At 39.1% G+C, this 21,236-nt stretch overlaps 1 protein-coding gene across 3 annotated transcripts in view; it reads left to right on the forward strand.

Moving 5' to 3' along the window:
* Positions 1-21,236, forward strand: part of CDH7 (cadherin 7) — a 99,630-nt gene that overhangs the window by 59,327 nt on the left and 19,067 nt on the right. For all 3 annotated transcript variants that reach the window (XM_007066706.4, XM_043539916.1, XM_043539915.1), the window contains one exon: positions 19,010-19,263. In XM_007066706.4, the coding sequence (XP_007066768.1) occupies positions 19,010-19,263 (254 nt within the window). The remainder of the gene's footprint in view (positions 1-19,009; positions 19,264-21,236) is intronic.

The following is a 21,236-nucleotide window of genomic DNA, read 5'->3' on the forward strand; positions in this document are numbered from 1 at the left end:
CATATTTGAAATATAGCTAGTGAAAAGTTAGCCTTTTCTTTGTTCAGCAGCCAAATTCAATGTGGCTTCTTCAGCTTGCTCATTTAATGTCTCCAAGTACAGCTCTGGAAGATTTATGCCTGTCCTAGAGGGAGAACATTTGTCAGTGTCACACTGAACAATATTGAATCAGTCTGGGGTCTCTGATGATCCAAGTCAGAAGCTGATGCATATGTTTTAATTTTGCTATGAGCCTGTAGGCATGAAACTTAGACTCAGAGAATCTCGATTTCAGTGTTGTACGGAGTGGGGTAAATAACTGCCATTTATTATTAATTATTATTATTATCTCTGTTGTCATTGTTATATTTATTGTTGGGTTTTGACCTGTCCTTTTCAGTACTGAAAATTTGGTCTGAAAGGTGCTTCATGAAATGCCTGGTGAACCACATTAAAAAGGTTACCAAATTTTGACTCACTCTACTACTCCATTCTGTTAACCGTTTTGAAACCTTTGTTGGGACAAAAAATAGTGCCTCAGAAATACAGTAATCTTTTATCCATTTTCCAGCATCCCATCCATTTTCTTCCTTTTAGCAGCCTGGCCTCATCCGGACTTTAAAATCTACCTCTTGGACTCTAAAATCTACCCTTGCAGCATAGGGCAAGCTCAAGACCCTCCACAGTACATAAGCTCCACACTGGAGTTGCACGAGGGAACTCAGTGTGGGGTGGGTATGTAGAGATGCCTGTGCACAGTCGAAAGAGCCTCCTTGTTATGCTTGCATATCTCATTGCAAACAACATTGAGTGAGGGGGAGGGGGATTGGCAGTGGAAGACTCCAGGACTGATTCCAGGCTTGGGGCAAGGATTTCATTTCCCAGTTCCCCTTTCTCTGCAGTCCACTTACACAGAATTCAATTACGGGTACTGTATGCAGGTGGAGTGGATTTCAACTATAATGTCGAACATGCTAGCTCACAACTGAATCAGCCAGACGGTGTCACTGCATGGTAACATGACTGAGCTCTGCATAGAAGTATAAGGGAATGAGTGTAAGTCTGTAACTTGGAACTTACCTAACAGCAATGCTGTGCTACCAACTGCAGGAAGTATTCTACACAAGGGTCTGTAATTCATTGCCTTCTTCCCAAAAATCTGAGTAGAAATTAAGGAACAAAATTTCAAAGAAGCCTCAACCCAGCCTCAAATTTGTTTGCCCATGATTTAATGCATAATGTGTTTGTGTGTACAGATGTCATTTGTGCACATACATCAAGCAATTAGATGTCATGGGAAACACTTCTGAATAGGGAGGCTTGTGTTCAATGTACAAAAATGCATGTGTAACTGTGCACCTTGGCTTTTGCACATAGTTACTATAGTCATTTGTGCAAACCAGGCAAATGGGCATGCAAAGGACCACTTGCTGTCAGAACAAATACAGGAACACACTTGGCTCTCTGTTTAATATTTGACTTCCTGCTACTTGATTTTCACATAGAAATTATGATTTTACTTTCTGGCTTTAGTAGGGCACAAATTTAGAGATAATTAAAATTTTGGTCCCATTGCTAAAGGTCTAGGTTTTGCTTAATCATACACAGAGCTTATAGAATCATTAGTTAAAACAAATGAAGATGAGATTTCCTAAAAATAAGATATCAATGTTATAGAAAGAAATGAGATTTAGGGATATTAGCAAATAAAGCAGAACTTGTGTACATTAAGACTGAGTGGGAGAATGAAAGAAACTACCCAAGTCAGCAAAAGATGTAAATAGTGTGTAATAAAATAATCTATTAAGGAAAGAGCTGGACGGATGTTTGGAAAGGGCCAGACACTGGGATGCTGATATTAAGACTCAGAAGCTAATTTATAGTTGTGTATTCAGTGAGATTATTTGTATCTAATAGATCTTGCCCATTTAATATGGGTATTGTTTTTGCTGAGGTTGAGATTGAAGTATGAGTTTTGAGAGGGTTGTTTTCCTCCCATGCACATTTCAACACATCTCTTCTCTGCATCTTAGGGGCACACATTCCAAAACAAGGAGTTGTAACCTTTGTAGCGGTACTCTAAACTTCATGGGGTATATTCTGCCCTCACTTACACCTTTTCATTCCTACTCAATTCAGTGGGGTTGCACAGGTATAAGTGGGGGCTCCATGTAGGCTGATTTTAGATGAAATCTTTTAATGGTGGGAGATGCACTGGGGAGAAAAGTGGATCTTCTGTTTTCATGGTTCATGCTGCCATGACAGGACCTGGGAGGACATGGTGTTGAGAATGCTTTACTGCTGCTGCCTAGTGCCTGAGACAGTGCACAGTAACTGACTGGACTCCTAGTCACATTTCATAGCTGTTAGTTGAGGCCCCATTTGAGGCAATATTTGTTGTGACAGTAGCTTTGCCCTCTACTTACATTCCCCTGAGCATTAGGGGGAAATGGGCAAAGGGAAGAGAGGCTCCCTACATCTTCTTCCCACTCTTCCCTCGCAAGACAATAAAGAGCAGGATTTGGCCAGTGATATATTAGGCACCATTGCTATGCATTCAGGACAATGTAGAAGTCTTTCATATAGACCAGTAGAGACTCTGGGGCTCTTCTTTCCCAGAAAGTTTTGGAAGGACACCCTTCCCTACCCCCTCAGTTAATGGAAGAGCTGGGAACAAGATCATCTTTTGATTGTGTGCATGTACGTGTGATGCCTTACCCGACTCCATGCCAGGCAAACTAGGATTGGACACCACGACTGGATGAATAGGAGAAGCATTCAATATTTAAATTTGTTTCAAGCTCATGCCACATAAATTAATTGTTTTTATTTTCTTTTGATTTTGGAGATCGTTCCTTGGGATAAGAGCCATGTCTTCCACAAAGCAGAGCACTCTGTTGGGGATTAAATAATAATAATGGATGAAATCTTGGAACATTGAAATCAATGGGAGTTTTTCTATTCACCAAGTTTAATCTAGTAAATAATAATAATTATAGAAATGAGCCATTTACGTAGCTATTGGCATTTTAAAAAACCCAACCAACCAGCAAATTAAGTCCCTTCTATATCACATGGCAGATATTATGCATTTGAATTACTAATCTGCTCCTTACCTAACAATGCATGCACTGTGTGTATGCGGAAACATTTTATCGTGCTTATATATAGAAACACACATACCAATAAACTGATACATTGTTCCTAGCATGTCAGTTTTCATTTACTGCCTGAAATCAGGACTTGAAAAATTTACCAGATATGTGTGAGTCAGAAGACAAAACCTACTGGTCAGAAGCAAGTACAAATAATGAGTGAATGAGGACTCACTACCAACATCCCAGAGGCAATGGCTTCATGCAAAACCCAGCCCACACCTATCCCCAGCCACTGGAAGAATGGAAAGTGTTGGGACTAGTAGCAGGGTGCTGTCCTTGCAACCTGCTTAGAGTGTCCATCTTTCATAGCAACTCCTGACTAGTAGTTACCTAATCAGTTTGGAGCCCCTTCCTCTCTCCACCATGATTCCCCCTCTCCCTCACCAAACCAAACCAAACAATTCTTCTGGCTGCTGGAAGGGAGAAAAAGGTATTCTAGTTTTATTTTCTCTCCTAGCACAAAACTGCCTTCCTGACCTTTGTAAGGGCATATTTGCATGACTAACTCTTCACTACTCCCCTGGCTGCTGCAAATGGAAGGAGAGGTTTTTTGCTTCTCTATGTGTCCTCTAGCCTCAGGGTCTGTTTTTGTTACCCTTAGTGAATAGCTAAGTAAAATCAATGAGAGTTAGGCAATTCACCTACTTAGGTGTTTTGTAAACCCTGATAGGCACCTGTATGCATCATTAGGGACCTACATTTCTTTAAACATCTGGCCCTACGTCATTTTTGAAAATGGAACGTAAGTACCTAACTCCCTTAGGTGCTTTTGAAATGTTTATCCTTGGTCTCTATGTGCTTCAGTTCTCCATCTCTGAAATGGGGATGATAGCTTTTCCTTTCCTCACAGGGCTGTTGCGAGGGTACATATTTTAAAGATGGTTTCAGAGAAGCAGCCGTGTTAGTCTGTATCCGCAAAAAGAAAAAGAGTACTTGTGGCAGACTAACAAATTTATTTGAGCATAAGCTTTATGTTTTTTGTTAGTCTCTAAGGTGCCACAAATACTCTTTTTCATTTTAAAGATGGTGAGGCGTGAGGGGCATTATCAGAACTATGATTGATAGGAAACTTTTTAAAGTTTAAAATCTACAGATGTGTATGGCACGGAGTCACCACTCACAAGAAAAAGTGCCAGCTGTACTTACCAGTCATGCTTGAAGTTTTAAAACTTTGCCTATCATTCTCTGTGTTGGTCTCCCTAACTTTTTTGTTGTCTTTTAAAAATATGAATGCTTAAAATTCACTTTATTTTTTCAAAAGGGATATGACTCTGTTGACATTGTGGGTTTTATTTGCTGAAAGAGTGAGCTGAAGGGAAATGGAGGGGACATGATTGTAGCAGTTGCACAATGGACAAAGGGAGCATGACTATGGGCTTGTCTCCACTTATCTGGGGATTGACCCATGGCGATTGATCCACCAGCGGTCAATTTAGCGGGTCTAGTGAAGACCCGCTAAATCGACCACCAGTCACTCTCCTATCTACTCCGGTACTCCATCGGAATGAAAAGCATAAGGTAAGTTGATGGGAGAGTTTCTCCTGTCAACATAGCATGGTGTAGACACCGCAATAAGTTGACCTAAGGTACGTTGACTCCAGCTACATGAATAACATAGCTGGAGTTCCATAACTTAAGTTGACTTAACCCCGTAGTGTAGATCTGCCCTATGACTGCTCTTTCTATTGTTCGATTTTGGTGTTCTTGAATGAGCTTTATTCATGTTTAACTATTAATATTTTATTTAGTAAGGACCCATATAAATTACATACACACTCTAGTTAGCAGCATTTTGAAGGGAAGAGTAATTTTCCTACTGATAAAGTAATTGTAGAAATTATGTCTCATTCTTCTCCCCAGAAGAAGCTCTGGAGTTGAAATAGAATTTGTGGAAATGGAATCATGGTTTGATCAATTATTACCCCCAATCACAATAAAGGAAACTTACTTTTTCAAAGTGTCTGTACAGAATTGTGCTTGGACAATTGCAAAACAAATTTGCACTGACCGTTTACACAATCCTCATTGGTGTACACACATCAGATGTTTTGAACATGCTTCTCTTTCTATGTGAAAAAAGCATACATACAATTTTGCACAGGCCATAAGCATTTACACCTAAGGGTAATGGGTGGAGAAGAGAATCATGTGTACTGATTTCAGTTTTATTTACTTGTTTTTTAATTTAATGTATAAAAGAGCGTCTGTACCCTTGTTGTAGGCAACAGTTAATCTTACAGTCAGAAAAACATCACCCCATAACACAATACATTAAGAAAATGATCGTACAAGGCGCTTGATAGATAACAAAGTCTCTTATATCCATCCCATCTCACTCCATCTAAAAGTTTGTCTTCCCCAGAAGTCTTGTGAAATACAAAGGTTTTAAAGTGGTAATGGTAGTGGTAGGTAGGTTGTGCATATTTTATTTTATTCTATTTAAATAGGATATATAATAAAGTGATAGAGATTGATCCAAAGCACTTTGAAGTCAATGGAGTGACTTCAGTGAACTTCAGAACAGAGCTTTACTGCAGTGAGAAATCCTGAAAAGCAGTTGGAAGATGATCATACTTGATTTTTGTCTAGTAACAAGTATCAAGAAGCAAGATTCACTTTGTAGGGCTGCTGTTGAGTTTGTCTTCATTTTCCTCTCATACACCCACCCCACCCCATCACCAATATCACCACCCAATTTGAATGTTAGATGAAAAAAATTGAAAACAAGTAATGCAAAGTAGTTTATATGTATAATTATATATATATATTGTGTGTGTGTGTGTGTGTGTGTATGTATTGCTGTTAAGAGATTATTTTAAAACCTGAGCTGGCTACTAAGAGTAATATTGGCAATTATAAAAAGAGGGCTTTTATGAGTGAGGTTTTGAGTGTTAACATTCCATTTTTTCCAGCTAGAAAATTTGCTTTCAATTCTGTATCAGAGTTTACAATGTAAGAACTTGAGCCTTTCTTGGTTCCTTTGAGACTCAATGTGCATTTGTTTGATGTACTATGGTTTTCAATATGAGACCTCAACTGGGCTTAAAAATGGGATTTCCATCTCTGTAAAATACATTATTACAAAGTTACCATACAGTAAAAAATGAGCATTACAAAAATGGGCTTACTGTGAAGGATAACTGCATATCCAGCTTCTGTGCTATGGGTGACTTGTTTTGTAATTTCCTTCAGATAGGACAAAATCCCTATCCCCAAAAAAGAAAGGGAAAATAAAAAAAGACAAGATGAATGGAGCCTGTACAGGATCTAATCAGATAACACTAATGCACAGATATTAATGAAGCTGTCAAGCTCTATTCACTGTACTGAAGAAAGAACTAAAGTATACATTGTCCTTTTAACCTTCAACACTGATGTAATGATTTGTAAGCTTTTGGCTTGGTATTCTTTCATTGGAAACTGTGCTTCTGTTATAACATGCAGTAATGAGGAGATAATCTGAAGGCCAGTTAAATGACGCTCTGTATAATATAAGCATCTAATATACTAGTTAGATTGATAGAGAAAAAAAACAGCAGATCTTTCCAGTGTATTTTTCTGTCTTTTATTAGTGTCTGTAATGTGCAGTGTCTTCGTCATTTTCTATATTGAAAGTTAACCTTTTTTGGAACACACATTTCTTCCAGGTCAGTAATAATATCTATTCCTTATACCATAACTGAGAAAGGGTTTTCCATCCTCCCAGATTACCTAAAGTGTGTATCTTGATTTTCTGCCTTAAAGCCTGCCATAGAAGGCACAAATGTCCTATGCATGAGAGTTTGGGAAGTATATCCTAAGGCAGAATCAAACCCTTAGGGCTTCATCGTACAAATGCTTCCTTCTGATGCTGCTTCATCTTATTATTCGGATATCATTTTGCTGGATATTGTACACACATATGCTAAGAGACAGTCTCTGCGCCAAAGAATTTGTAATCTAAAAAGACAAGGCAGACAATATTATTATCCCTATATAATACCCATACTAGAGTTATTATGACCTCCATATTACAGATGGGGAATTGAGGAACAGAGATATTTAGTGGACTTGCCACGGTTACACGAGAAGTTTGTGATAGTCAGGAATTGAGCCCCCGACATTGACTGAAAAACAGGACATCTTAATCTCTACTGTAAGTAGTTCCATTGAAGTCTGCATGGCACTACTCACAGTAGAGTAGAACACATTCCTCTGCTGGCCCCCTGTTCAGGACTGAATTTTACTCAGTATTGAGCATTACTTTCACTAGAAAGTGTTTGTAAAGTTGGGTCCTCCTTTAGCAGTAAATTAGAACCTGCTGAATTAGCTATCCTAGTAACTGGCTTGACAATGGGTTTGAAAATCTGTTCTCATCATTTCCTGATAGCTAATTAGTAATTCAGTCAACAAACATATTTCCTCCATTGTTGAACAATTGCTGATTGTTTTGCAATGTATAGATATCTGGACTGAGTTCAGATTGTTTTCACAAGCCACTGGATAGTATTTTAGCAAAAAGATCAGTTAGTAATTTTTTAAGGATTATTTTCTTTAATCAAGGAAATATATTCTTCTCAAAAATAAATATTCTTCATAAACTAATTTATGCAGGCAGATTCCACTATTACTATTATGAACATGAGCAATTTAAAAGATCTAAATAATGATCGAGTGCTAAATGGTAGACCTTTTTATTTATGTATTATATGAGCATGTGGAACATGCATTCAAGAGTGCTTTCTTTGAGTTGTCTAATATAGACAGGAAATGCCAGTAGCTTCATATACTATAGTATACTGGGATAGACTACTGAAGTAAATCTGGAATATACTTGTGACCCCCACCTCTCAACTCCCATACCATAAGGAGGCCCATGAAATTTACCTGGGACCAGCCAGGGCTGAAGATTGCATCCCAGAAGAGTTACTACCCTGTTGCCAGGCAACCGTCTCTTAAACCAAGAGGAAGCTCAAGGGAAGGAAATAAAGCAGCAATCCCAGATGTCCTGAAAGAGTGGAGCTCTGACTAGTTCTTTACCCAGAGAACAGATGCCTGGGAGAGAGGAGGTAGCTCCTCCTTCTGGGGTGTCAGTTGAAAAGGAAAAGAAAGGGGGGGGAGAGGTGAAGCGAGCCAGAGAGGAAAGGAGCATCCAGCTCCCCTCAGAATATTGACTGATTTTTTTTAAAGTTGCCCCACAGCTACCACAGCCTAGCAGGAGAAAAAGCAGAAAGCTTATAGGTAATCTTGTCACCCAGTGTGAGGAGGGTTTAGAGCTGAAAAGCTATTTCTGATATTTGCAGATCATCCGATCTCACAATCAAAATACACATCAGACCATAGTGCCTGTAGTATCTAGAGTTGCACCACAAATAGGTACTTGCACTTGGGACTGACATGTTAGAAGGATGTGTGATGGGTTCGGTCACAGAGACCCCCTTGGGACTGTCACCTGATGTGCTGAAACTATCTCTGAGCCTGTTTTCCCTGATGGCTTGGAACTCCAGAACCCTGCCTTAGCCAGACACACTAGTCTGCTGCAACAGGTCTGGTCCACACCCCCAAAGCTGCAGGCTTTAACTGAAAACCACTCAGCAGGTATTCCTTTCTCCAGCACCCAGACACCCAGCTCCTAATGGGATCCAAACCCCAAATAAATCCATTTTACTCTGTATAAAGCTTATACAGGGGAAACTCATAAATTGTCCACCCTCTATAACACTGATAGAGAGATACGCAGAGCTGTTTGCTCCCCCAGGTATAAATCACTTACTCTGGGTTAATTAATAAACAAAAGTGACTTTATTAAGTATAAAAAGTAGGATTTAAGTGGTTTCAAGTAATAACAGAACAAAGTAAGTTACCAAGCAAAATAAAACAAAACACGCAAGTCTAAGCCTAATACATTAAGAAACTGAATACAGATAAATCTCACCCTCAGAGATTTCCAATAAGCTTCTTTCACAGACTAGACTCCTTCTTAATCTGGGCCCAATCCTTTCCCCGGTGCAGTTCTTGTTAGTTCCAGCTCAGGTGGTAACTAGGGGATTTCTCATGACTGCAGCCCACTTTGTTCTGTTCCACCCCCTTTTCTATTTTTGTCACAAGGTGGGAATCCTTTGTCTCTCTCTGGGTTCCCATCCTCCCTTCTAAATGGAATAGTGCCAGGTTTAAGATGGATTCCCGTATCATGTGACATGTTCACATGTCCTGTGAGACTTCATTACCCACTGTCTGGCACACACATATACAGGAAGGCTTACAAGTAAACAGAGCCATTTATAACCAATTGTCCTAGTTAATGGGAGCCATCAAGATTCCAAGCCACCATTAATGGCCCACACTTTGCATAGTTACAATAGGACTTCAGAGTAACACTTCATATTTCTAGCTTCAGATACAAGAATGATACATTCATACAAATAGGGTGAACACGCTCAGTAGATTATAAGCTTACTATATGCTCAAATAAATTTGTTAGTCTCTAAGGTGCCACAAGTACTCCTTTTCTTTTTGCGGATACAGGCTAACATGGCTGCTACTCTGAAACCTGTCATTATAAGCTTTGTAATGATACCTTACAAGAGACCTTTTGCATAAAGCATATTTCAGTTACATTATATTCACACTCATAAGCATATTTCCATAAACATATGGAGTGCAACATCACAGGATGACTTAACAACTAGAATCAGGGAGACTTTGAGTGGTTGTGTTAAGTGACTAAAAAAGACAAAAAAGAAGAGTTTTATGGTGTCCTCTATGGATACCTGTTTATATATTTTACAAATCTAGCCATATTAATATATATTTATTTAATATAACTTGTTCCTTGCATTTTTTGTGTTTATAGTTGCTATTGTTTATATAAAGTTTATTGAAGTGCTTGGTAATTTATACTTATTTATGAAGGGAGTACAGTATTCATAGTTAGGATGGATCATCCATTATTTCCTAGGAGGCACCACTGTTACGGTAGCAGTTCGACTAATCCATATCACCAGTGGGGGGAGTCATGAGGTCATCGGAGAGACCCACATTGGCAGAAAGACCCAGGACCTCACCCCATATGTTCTGAGTTTGTACCTGCAGAGGTGTCAGGGGGATTATATACTGTATGCTTTTTTCTTTATCCTATGAGGCCAGTGATTTGTTTGTTACTTTCTGCAGAGATCTGGGACCCAGTTCAGCAAAACACTTATACACACATTTAATTTTAATCACATTAGTTATCCCATCTCTGTTCAGCAATGGCCTGATCCGAAGTCCATTGTATTCAATGGGATTCCTTCCTTTGACTTCTGTGAACTTTGGGTCAGCCAGTCCCATTGACTTGGAATGTGTGCATTTAAATGTTTTACTCAACGGGGGGCCTGGAAAGGATGGTGTAATGAAGAACTGTAATTCTAGACAGACTTAAGCTGTCTCCTGCAGTCACCACTTCTCTTCCACAATGTAATGTTTTCCCTTTTCACCTCTTGATATCGGTGATCAGTTTTGAAAAATAAGGTTCTGTTCCTAAAGGGCAGTGAGTATAGCAGCTTGAAAATTTTCTGACAGAACACTATTCAGTCAAAAAATACAGATTTGAGGGAACTGAATCATTCTGTGGGAAGGTGTTGATTCTGTTGAAAATTTTGATGCAAAACTAGGCAGGGAGGCAGTCTGTCCTGAAAGCTGAAATATTTCACTTCAGTTCTCCTGAAATAGAATTTTTCACAATTTTTCCTCCTGTGAAAAATGTTGAATATTTGACCTTTTCTCTTGATTTGGGATGACTTTTTTTTCCCAAAAATTCTAAATTTTCACAGGAGGGAAATGCCCTTTTCTGGGGGTCAGGTGCTGAACACTTTTTGCAGGGTGCTTAGTTACCATAGTTACCACTGATTTCTTTGAGAGTTGAAGGCTTCCATCATCTCATCAGAGGTGCCCAGCACCTTCCAGGACTGGCAATTCACAAGAATTAATGATGAGCCCAATTTCTTTCTTAAACATGTATAATTATTTCTGTGAACAAAGTCTACACTATATTACTAAATGCATTTTCCCATCAAAAATGTATTTTAAAGGCTTTTGGACCATATTTCTTTAACAAGGGTCCCTGTAAGTTTAGGAAACTATTAGCATTGAATGCCCCATACTGCAGTCTCACTGCCCTTCAGATACCCTAGTAAGCCTGCTTGTAAAACATATGTAAACTACATGATCTTAGTCATTCATCCTTCTCAATAATGAACTACCTCTCTCTTATGAATATGTACACTAATTTGCCCTTTATTGTTTCACAATGCATCCTCTATCACTCCTGTATCCTTGAATTACAATCTAAAAGAGAAGTCTGTTTCTGCCCTTAGAAAAAGAGGCCAATAAATGGTAACAAAATAAAGGTGCATGTCAATGTGCCAAATGAATATTTATGTGTGGTAAGCAAACCAAAGGCCTAGATATGTTTTAATTTTTAAACTTACCAGAAATTTTAATTTAAATCATTTTTATGAACTGCACGTAAGAACAGGAATATCTGTAAAAATTGACCTTTGAATCATACTTTTTTTTTAACTTCTTGTGCCCTGCTCTATTTGAATGAGGCTTTGCAGAGTTTATCTGATGAGGTATATTGTACTGTTTACACATTTTCTTTTAAAATGGAATTCCTTCTGAATCTTTTTTTCTTTGGAGTGCTGATTTTGGCACCGATGTTAGCTGGTCACTAATATCTATTAGAAAGATATTTTACTCTGCATCCTGGTAATATATTTCCACATGTGTGATGAAGTCCTCCTGTAATCTAAAACATCTTACTTCAACATATCCCACTGTTTAAGTGTTGTATGCAACCTAAAACCAACCTAAAATTCTAAAATCAAAGGGACATTTGAAAGATAAAATGAATCTATTTTTTTAAAATAACTGCTACCAGTGCCATGCAGCAGAGAGTTAGCAATAGGTGATATATAGTATACAAATAAACCCCATATACATATACATACATCTAAAACACATATACATTTTGTGTCCAGTGTTTCTAGCTCATAATATGGTCCTGTGAATTACTTGATTTCTGCAGCATCAGAATTTGACATAGGGTGAAAACCTGGCCCTGTTGGAGCCAGTGGAAGTTTTGCCATTGCTTCCAATAAAGCCAGAATTTCACCCACAGAATATATTGGTTGTTGCAGAATTATAGAGTGAGATGTTAAATTACCTCTGTATTTGACACTGCGACATTGCGGCTGCTGATGAAACACCATGTCCAGTTCTGGTGTCCTTACTTTCAAGAAGGATGTTGAAAAATTGGAGAGGGTGTACAGAAGAACCAACAGAATGATTTAATTGGAAAACCTGCCTTACAATAAAAGACTCAAGGAGCTCACTGTATTTAGCATAACAAAGAGAAGGTTAAAGGATGAATTTTCAGCATCTGTGAGTACTTACATGAGGAAAAGAAATTTGATAAAGGTGTGTGTGTACCAAATGTGAAACCTGGGAAGCATGGAAACTTCAAAAAACTTATACTGATATGTGTCAGACTCTGTCACAAGGAATATATATAAACATTTGTGAGCTAGGAATTGTATTCTAGCTCTATGGAGGAGAGTTACCAAGCCTCCTCCAGGAATTAAAGTCAGTGGGGTGTAATTACTGCAAATCTCAGGACAGCTAAACAACTCCAAAAAACTGTCACCCCCTAAGGGTAATTGCATATTCTGTTTCAGACCACAGTCAACAGGTCCAGGAGTCAAAGAAAGAGCTTTGTGTATAAAGGCTCACTCTGAACTGTCTGAGTGCCTCTCATTTAGATCCTTAAATTGACATGAATTTGTAACCCAGAGGGAAAACCCTGCTGGAAGGTTTTAAAGGACTTTCAACTTACCAGGGTCTCCAAGCGGAAGATGGGTAACACCTGGTAAGCAACTATGTGTGTAGACTGTTTCCTGTTTATGATATATTTTCTCTGTAATGATTTTTTCGTAAATAAATGTACTGTTGTCTGAAAACTGGCTGGTCACTGGAAGAGCAGAACAGCAGGCAATAGGCTAAGGTCAGGCTGCTGGGATAATCATAGTGAATTACAAGGGGGGCAGCAAACCTAAATCCCTAGTCTGCAGGAAGAGGGAAGAAGGTCCCCACTCACAGAGAGGTGATGGCTGGAGGTATGAGACCTACAGGGGAGCCCTTGAGCAGATCCCACAGGCAGCAGCAGTTCAGTTAACCCTGTCACTGTGACAGGGGCTTCTCAATCTATCAGACAAAGGAGTAACAGGAACCTGTGACTGGAAGTTGAAATTAAATAAATTCAGACTAGAAAGAAGGCACTTTTTTAAAAAAAATCAAGGGTTGTGAGGGATTCCAATAACTGGATATTTGAAATCAGGATTGGATTTTTTTTTTCTCGAAGATATGCTTTAGTTCAGTGGTTCCCAAACTTGTTCCGCCGCTTGTGCAGGGAAAGCCCCTGGTGGGCTGGGCTGGTTTGTTTACCTGCCGCGTCCGCAGGTTCGGCCGATCGCGGCTCCCAGTGGCCGCGGTTCGCTGCTCCAGGCTAATGGGAGCTGCTGGAAGCGGCGTGGGCCGAGGGACATACTGGCCGCCAATGCTTTAATTCATGCACCACTATTGGACTTGAGGCAGGAATAAAATACAGGGAAATTGTATTGCTGTGTTATAAGGAGGTCAGAATGGATGATCACATTGGTCCCTTCTCCCTTCTAGCCTTAAAACCTACAGATATATGTTCCAGAATAAAATATTTTCTTTCTGTTTTGAAGTTGTGTTTTTGGCCTCATAACTGTGAACATAGGCTTGAAAATGTGAAGCAAGTGCAAACCAATAGATCGACGTTTTCCCAAATCTTCAGACAGCCTAAAACACTAGCTCTGAGGGGTGTGAGCTGCCCTATTCATCTTTATGTTTTTTAAACTCTGAAATCTTAAGTTAAATAGCAACAATGTTAACTCTTTTATTCCTGAGCATTTTAGCAGAAATATGCAACTTATGTCACACCTTTGCCCAGCTGCCAAAGCTTCAGCTACTCCCATGGTGATTTTTATGATTCAGTTAAACATGTCAGTACGATCACCAGCCACAGATTGAAAATGTTGGGACACTACATGTTAAACTGAAATTAATATCAAAATAAATGGAATGGGGCTAGTGTACTGACTGTATTATTCATTTGCATAGCTAGCTCATTAAAACCTCAATTTTCTAATGGTAAATGAAGCTGCCACTGCCACAGCACAGTGCCACAGAATTCAAACACTTAGCTACAGAATTTGTGTGCCCTTTGCCTCAGAGTTCCCAGGCTTTGCTCGAAACATATCAGCTTTTTATCTTTAACATTTTCTCCCTCCTCTCTATGCCATTGTTTGGAACCTAATTTATTTCACTGGTATGGGTAGTTGCGCTAGAAAATAAGAATAGCCTTAACACATGGCAGGTTTCTTGTTCTCTCTGTAAGCCTGATGCACAGCATATCATATCAGTTGCTTCATTGCCCTGTTTCTGGAACATCTCTTAGATACCATATGTACCACAATGCCTGCCATGCTACATCATGATAGCGGCACCATGCATACTGATACTTAATGGCTGACACATGTGGATTCCTCAGATTGTTGTATTTCAGATGTAAAACTAAATGGAGGTTGAGATTCAAAATAACTGTACTTGTTTTTGTAACAAAAATTAAAAAAACAGTTCACTCATATATCAAAATTACAGTAGATCAAGAGAATCTACTTTATTTTAATACTTGAACTGCTCAGAATGACTGACTTGGACATTTTTTTGAATGCTTTTGGCTCTGATTCAAGAAATCATTAAACATAGAATCATGGAATCATAGAAGATTATGGTTGGAAGAGACCTCAGGAGGTCATGTAGTCCAACCCTCTGCTGAAAGCAGGACCAACCACAACTAAATCATCCCAGCCAGGGCTTTGTCAAGCCTTACCTTAAAAATATCTAAGGATGGAGATTCCACCACCTCCCTAGGTAACCCATTCCAGTGCTTCACCATGCTCTTAGTGAAATAGTTTTTCCTAATATCTAACCTACACCTCCCCCACTGCAACTTGAGACCATTACTCCTTGTTCTGTAATCAGCTACCACTGAGAACAGTCTAGATCCATCCTCTTTGGAACCCCCTTTCAGGTAGTTGAAAGCAGCTATCAAGTCCCCCCTCATTCTTCTCTTCTGCAGACTAAACAATCCCAGTTCCCTCAGCTTCTCCTCGTAAATCATGTGCCCCAGCCCCCTAATCATTTTCATTGCCCTCTGCTGGACTCTCTCCAATTCATCCACATCCTTTCTGTAGTAGTGGGCCCAAAACTGGATGCAGTATTCCAGATGTGGCCTCACCACTGCTGAATAGAGGGGAATGGTCACCTCCATTGATCTCCTGGCAACGCTCCTACTAATGCAGCCCAATATGGCGTTAGCCTTCTTGACAAGAAGGGCACACTGTTGACTCATATCCAGCTTCTCATCCACTGTAATCTCCAGGCCCTTTTCTGCAGCCAGTCGATCCCCAGCCTGTTAGCACTGCATAGGATTCTTCCATTCTAAGTTCAGGACTCTGCACTGCTCCTTGTTGAACCTCATCAGATTTCTTTTGGCTCAATCCTCCAATTTTTCTAGGTCACTCTGGACCCTATCCCTACCCTCCAGTATATCCACCCCTGCCCCCAGTTTAGTGTCATCCATGAACTTGCTGAGGGTGCAATTAATCCCATCATCCAGATCATTAATGAAGATGTTGAACAAAACCGGCCTCAGGACCGACTCCTGGGGCACTCCAATTGATGCTGGCTGCCAACTAGATATTGAGTCATTGATCACTACCCGTTGCGCCTGACGATCTAGCCAGCTTTCTATTCACCTTATAGTCCATTCATCCAATCCATACTTCTTTCACTTACTGGCAAGAATACTGTAGGAGACTGTATCAAAAGCTTTGCTCAACTCAAGGTATATCACATCCACCACTTTCTCCATATCCACAGAGCCAGTTATCTCATCATAGAAGGCAATCAGGTTGGTTAGGTATGACTTGCCCTTGGTGAATCCATGTTGACTGTTCCTGATCACCTTCCTCTCCTCCAAGTGCTTCAAAATGGATTCCTTGAAGACCTGCTCCATGATTTTTCCAGGGCAGATGTGAGGCTGACCAGTCTGTAGTTCCCCGAATTCTCCTTCTTCCCTTTTTTAAAGATGGGCACTATAGTTGCCTTTTTCCAATCATCCGGGACCTCCCCTGGTTGCCACTAGTTTTCAAAGATAATGGCCAATGGCTCTGCAATCACATCAGCCAACTCCCTCAGCACCATCGGATGCATTGCATCTGGCCCCGTGGACTTCTGCATGTTCAGCTTTTCTAAATAGTTCTTAACCTGCTCTTTCAACACTGAGGGCTGCTCACCTCCTCCCCATATTGTGCTGCCCAGTGCAGCAGTCTGGGAGCTGACCTTGTCTGTGATGACCGAGGCAAAAAAAGCATTGTCTGCTTAAGCTTTTTCACATCATCTGTCACTAGGTTGCCTCCCCCATTCAGTAAGGGTCCCATGCTTTCCTTGACCTTCTTCTTGTTGCTAATATACCTGTAGAAACCCTTCTTGTTATCTTTCACTTCCCTTGCTAGTTGCAACCCCATTTGTGCCTTGGCCTTTCTGATTACATCCCTGCATGCTTGAGCAATATTTTTATACTCCTCCCTAGTCATCTGCCCAAGTTTCAACTTCTTGTAAGCTTCCTTTTTTTTGTGTTTAAGCTCACAGAAGATTTCACTGTTAAGCCATATTTTCTATTCTTTCTCCACATCAGGGTCATTTGTTCCTACACCCTCAATATGGCTTCTTTAAAAAACAGCCAGCTCTCCTCAACTCCTTTCCCCCCCTCATATTACCCTCCTAGAGGATCCTTCCCATCAGTTCCCTGAGAAGTCAAAGTCTGCTTTTCTGAAGTCTAGCATCCTTATTCTGCTGCTCTCCTTTCTTCCTTGTGTCAGGATCCTGAATTCGAACATCTCATGGTCACTGCTGCCCAGGTTGCCACACACTTCTACTTCCCCTACCAATTCTTTAAATGCATAACTTAAAGCACATGTCTAAGCCCATCCCTATTCAGCAAAGCAGTGAACTTCCACATGGAGTTTAGAAAAGTTCATCTCCTTTTGAACACAATAAGCCAAATTCTTCTCTTATTTATGCAGGTATATGCACTGTTTCAGGTTGTACTGTAAAATTAATGTAAACACCGTTGACTTTGATGGACTTACTTTGGATATATATATCAGTGTAACTGAGAGGAGAGACTGGCCCACAATGTATGCAGGTTAGCAGATTTATGTTTTGGTTCTGATTTGGCTAATAATTCCCATAAATACTGTTCCTCCAAGTGTGTATAAAGACGTTTTGCAGATATCAGCAGGTTATTGTCGCAGGGCATTTCAGATGTTAACAATTGTTTCCAGTGTCTGTACAATCATACCAATTTTCTGTAAGTATTTTATAGTCTCATGAATATAGTTTGAAAGTGTAGCTGATTAACCAAACTGCAGACTTAGCAAGGCTTCAGTCCCTTCATTGTTGTCTAGAAATGAATGCTTCTGTAATGTAGAAGGCAGCTCAGTAGCTAGGCACTCAGTGCATCCTGACTCTCTCAGGCTCAGACCTTCATGGTAGCCAGAGACATTACATTGTAGAGTATGGGCATATCACTGATATTAATTCACTTCTTTCTTTCAGGGACTTCTGTTGCAGCAGGATGTAATATCAACATCAGTAAAATTTGTCCTCTAGTTTCATGGAGGCTACTATCCAAATCATATCCTTGTGTTCTGAAAAAGATTATTGGGTCTGGAATATTGAGTGCTGTGTGTTTCTTATTGACTTCTAATATAGTATTGTCTGCGAAAAATATATTTATATAGTGGATATTAATGAGGCAAAACCAAGTGAAGCAACTTTTGCGTAGACTGATAAACAGTCTAGATCAAATGTTCTCTGGGCTACATCCAGATGCAATATGCTACAATGCAGACAATACAGTGTGATGCTGATTTGCGGCAGTGCACTGTATCCAAACTGCTTTTGCATTTGGACCATCCCATTGGTCAGTATCTTTCTAATACTGTCTCAAAATTCTGTCCAACTGTTGTAGTCTTTTAAATGATAATTTCTAGTGAGTAACTCCTGCCAAATGTGTGGCCCTAGACAGTGTAGTAAAAAGGAAATGATAAAGTGATATTATATGGATGGTAAATACTCATAACACAAAATGAAGGAGTCACACACATTAAAAACATTGGGTGAAATTCTGGCCCTGGGAAATCACAGGGATTTCATCCGTAGAGAGGGATTTTCAAAAATAGTCATCACTGGCCATCAGCTTTAGTAGGAGCAGAGTTAGCCCAATGCCGGGCATTTTTGAAAATCCCCTTCAGACAGTACATCTCATTTGTCTTTATACGTTTCAATAAGTGTTCATTAAAACCACATGGTAAAGTTTTGTTTTTTGTTTTGTACTCTCACTCCATTTTGGTTAAGCAGCACTGGCTTCTCCTGTTGAATTTTTGCTCTTTCCCTTGGCAGTTGCATGTTGTTTTATAACTACTAAATTAATGCACTGATGGAAAATAACTTTAGCTTTAATTGGCAGCCTTAGAATCAATCAAAATATCTTGGATTAGACCAAGGGACATACTGCAAATAGTGGAAAGCTAAATGCTAAAGATCAGTAGTTTTCAATGATCTGCCAGTCAAAAATGCTGCCTGGATACCAGTGGCAGAGTTCTTTATATATATCTATACTGACATTTGTAAATGCAAGAGCTTTGCTGCACCATCTATTTAATTAGTAATTAAATTTCAAAATAACTTTCTCTTTCTAGGAGCTGGATTTTGAAGCTAAAACAAGCTATACACTGAGGATAGAAGCAGCAAATAAGCATGTTGACTCTCGCTTTCAAAGTCTGGGGCCCTTTAGCGATATGACAACAGTGAAGATAATTGTGGAGGATGTGGATGAGCCTCCTGTATTTACTTCCCATTTGTATTCCATGGTAGTGTCTGAAGCAGCAAAGGTTGGCACCATCATTGGAACAGTTGCAGCCCATGACCCCGATATCTTGAACAGCCCTGTTAGGTAATTATGAGGCTTTGTTTATGTATGTACATACGCACATATGCATGTTGTCCTTTGATGTCATTTTGTCCAGTGTATTTCAGGATTATTAATTTGTACCGGAAGGGATTATTTCGTTTTTTCAGCATATGTCTGTGCTGTTTAAAAAGTTTGTTTATTTTGACTCCAGTGTTGCAGTAGCTTTGATAAACAATTTATTTAAATCTCTTTAAAGATATAGATATAGATAGATATATATATATATATATATATATATATATATATATATATATATATATTCAGGTTTCTGAAACAAAAAAAAATCACTTGATTATCCAAGTTCAGCAGCGGTCGGGAAGAATCCACAAACCATAGTTTATGTCCCTATTAAATCAATTATGCCAAACCTATTATAGAGAAAACTATGTACAAAAAAGAAGTGATGCATTTTCTGGATGCATTGACAATGTGTATGTTGTAGAATTTGTATTCAAAAGAAGAACAAACTGGAGTTTCATTTGTTTAGCAAATTATATTTTTATAGTTATTTGTTTGAAAGATATGTGTTTGCATTATTTCAGCTTTATTATTCAGCTGCTTCAGGCTCACTCTTTCTATTACAATATAATGATTAATTACTTATATATTTAGTGTATACAGTCCACGCTTTGTATAATTACCAGACAAAAATGATTTTTAAGATAAAGGTTGTAAATATATAAAGAGTGGGATTTTCAAAAGAACTTAGGAGCACGAGTCCTATTGATTTTCAGCCTTAGGTGCTTCTGAAATTCCTACCAGTAGCCCTTAAGTGAAAAGACCTTATAACTAGGCCCTACAGTAATATATATGAGTAACAGTAAAAACAAAAACATTTTAATATTATAGTGCAGAAACTTGGACCTGAGGTTCCACAGTGCAAATTGTCCATATATCATAGAAATGGACAGAGTAAAGAAATATATTTGGTGGCATGCGGACGATGAAGACTCAGCAGGGGTTACAATAAGTATAAATGGTGTTCTAAACAGGATAGAGGGGATGGCTCAGATATGCTGGCTGTGTGCCTTTTACTGGTCCCACTGAGGTAAAATATCTGCCATCACCACAGGGAAAGATGTGGTCACATTTCCCTCCTATGAGGGAGGGAATGAAAAATCTGTTTCAGGTATTTCCCCCCTTCTCTCTGCATGTTTAGGTAGAGAATCTGCCACAATATCATGCTTGGAATCCACATATTATGAACATATGACAAGGAGCCACATATAGAGAGTGAATTTTATGTTTGTGGGGGGAGAGGAACAGTGACAGAAAAAGAATTACAGTGATCTGGCTGTGTTTTAACTTATGTGATCACTTTCTAAGTACTGTATAGGTGTTAATACTAGATGTCACAATGCTATCCACACGATAGGGACAGTATAACTAAAAGTTTTATGTAATATTTCTGTCCCACTGAAATTCTAACCTATTTGAGACCCGGGGAAAATAGGGAAATGTATATAAGAGAAAGTTGCTGTTAAGTGTTATTATTGTTAATATTATTCATTTGGCATATACACTGAAAACCTTATATGGTACTAATTAATTATTTCACCTTTTCTGCTGTTATCTAATTTTTATTTACACTTATTAAAGGTGATTTTGTCACTGTGTTGTGGCTCTGTACTTTACAATGCAGCAACCCAAACGTAAAAATAAAGCATGTATCTCCCATGAAGAGGTGATGTATCTGTTCTCTCTCTCTTTCTCAATATATATTAGCAACAGATTCAAAATAAATGTACAAACAAGTACTAGATGGATAAGTTGGCATGGACTTACTTCTGAAATTTATCTTCACTAAGCTCTCTCTGCCATGGCAATGTTTTCTGGCAGTGTTGTTAGCATCTGGTTTATAAAATTTGGTTTTAGCAGAACTGCAAGGGTTAGTGTTAGTTCCAACTTCCATCTATATGCAATCCATCCTCACTTCTCTCTTTTTTTCCTGTAAA

Source organism: Chelonia mydas, chromosome 2 (assembly GCF_015237465.2).
Source record: "Chelonia mydas isolate rCheMyd1 chromosome 2, rCheMyd1.pri.v2, whole genome shotgun sequence".
Classification (NCBI taxonomy): Eukaryota; Metazoa; Chordata; order Testudines; family Cheloniidae; genus Chelonia; species Chelonia mydas.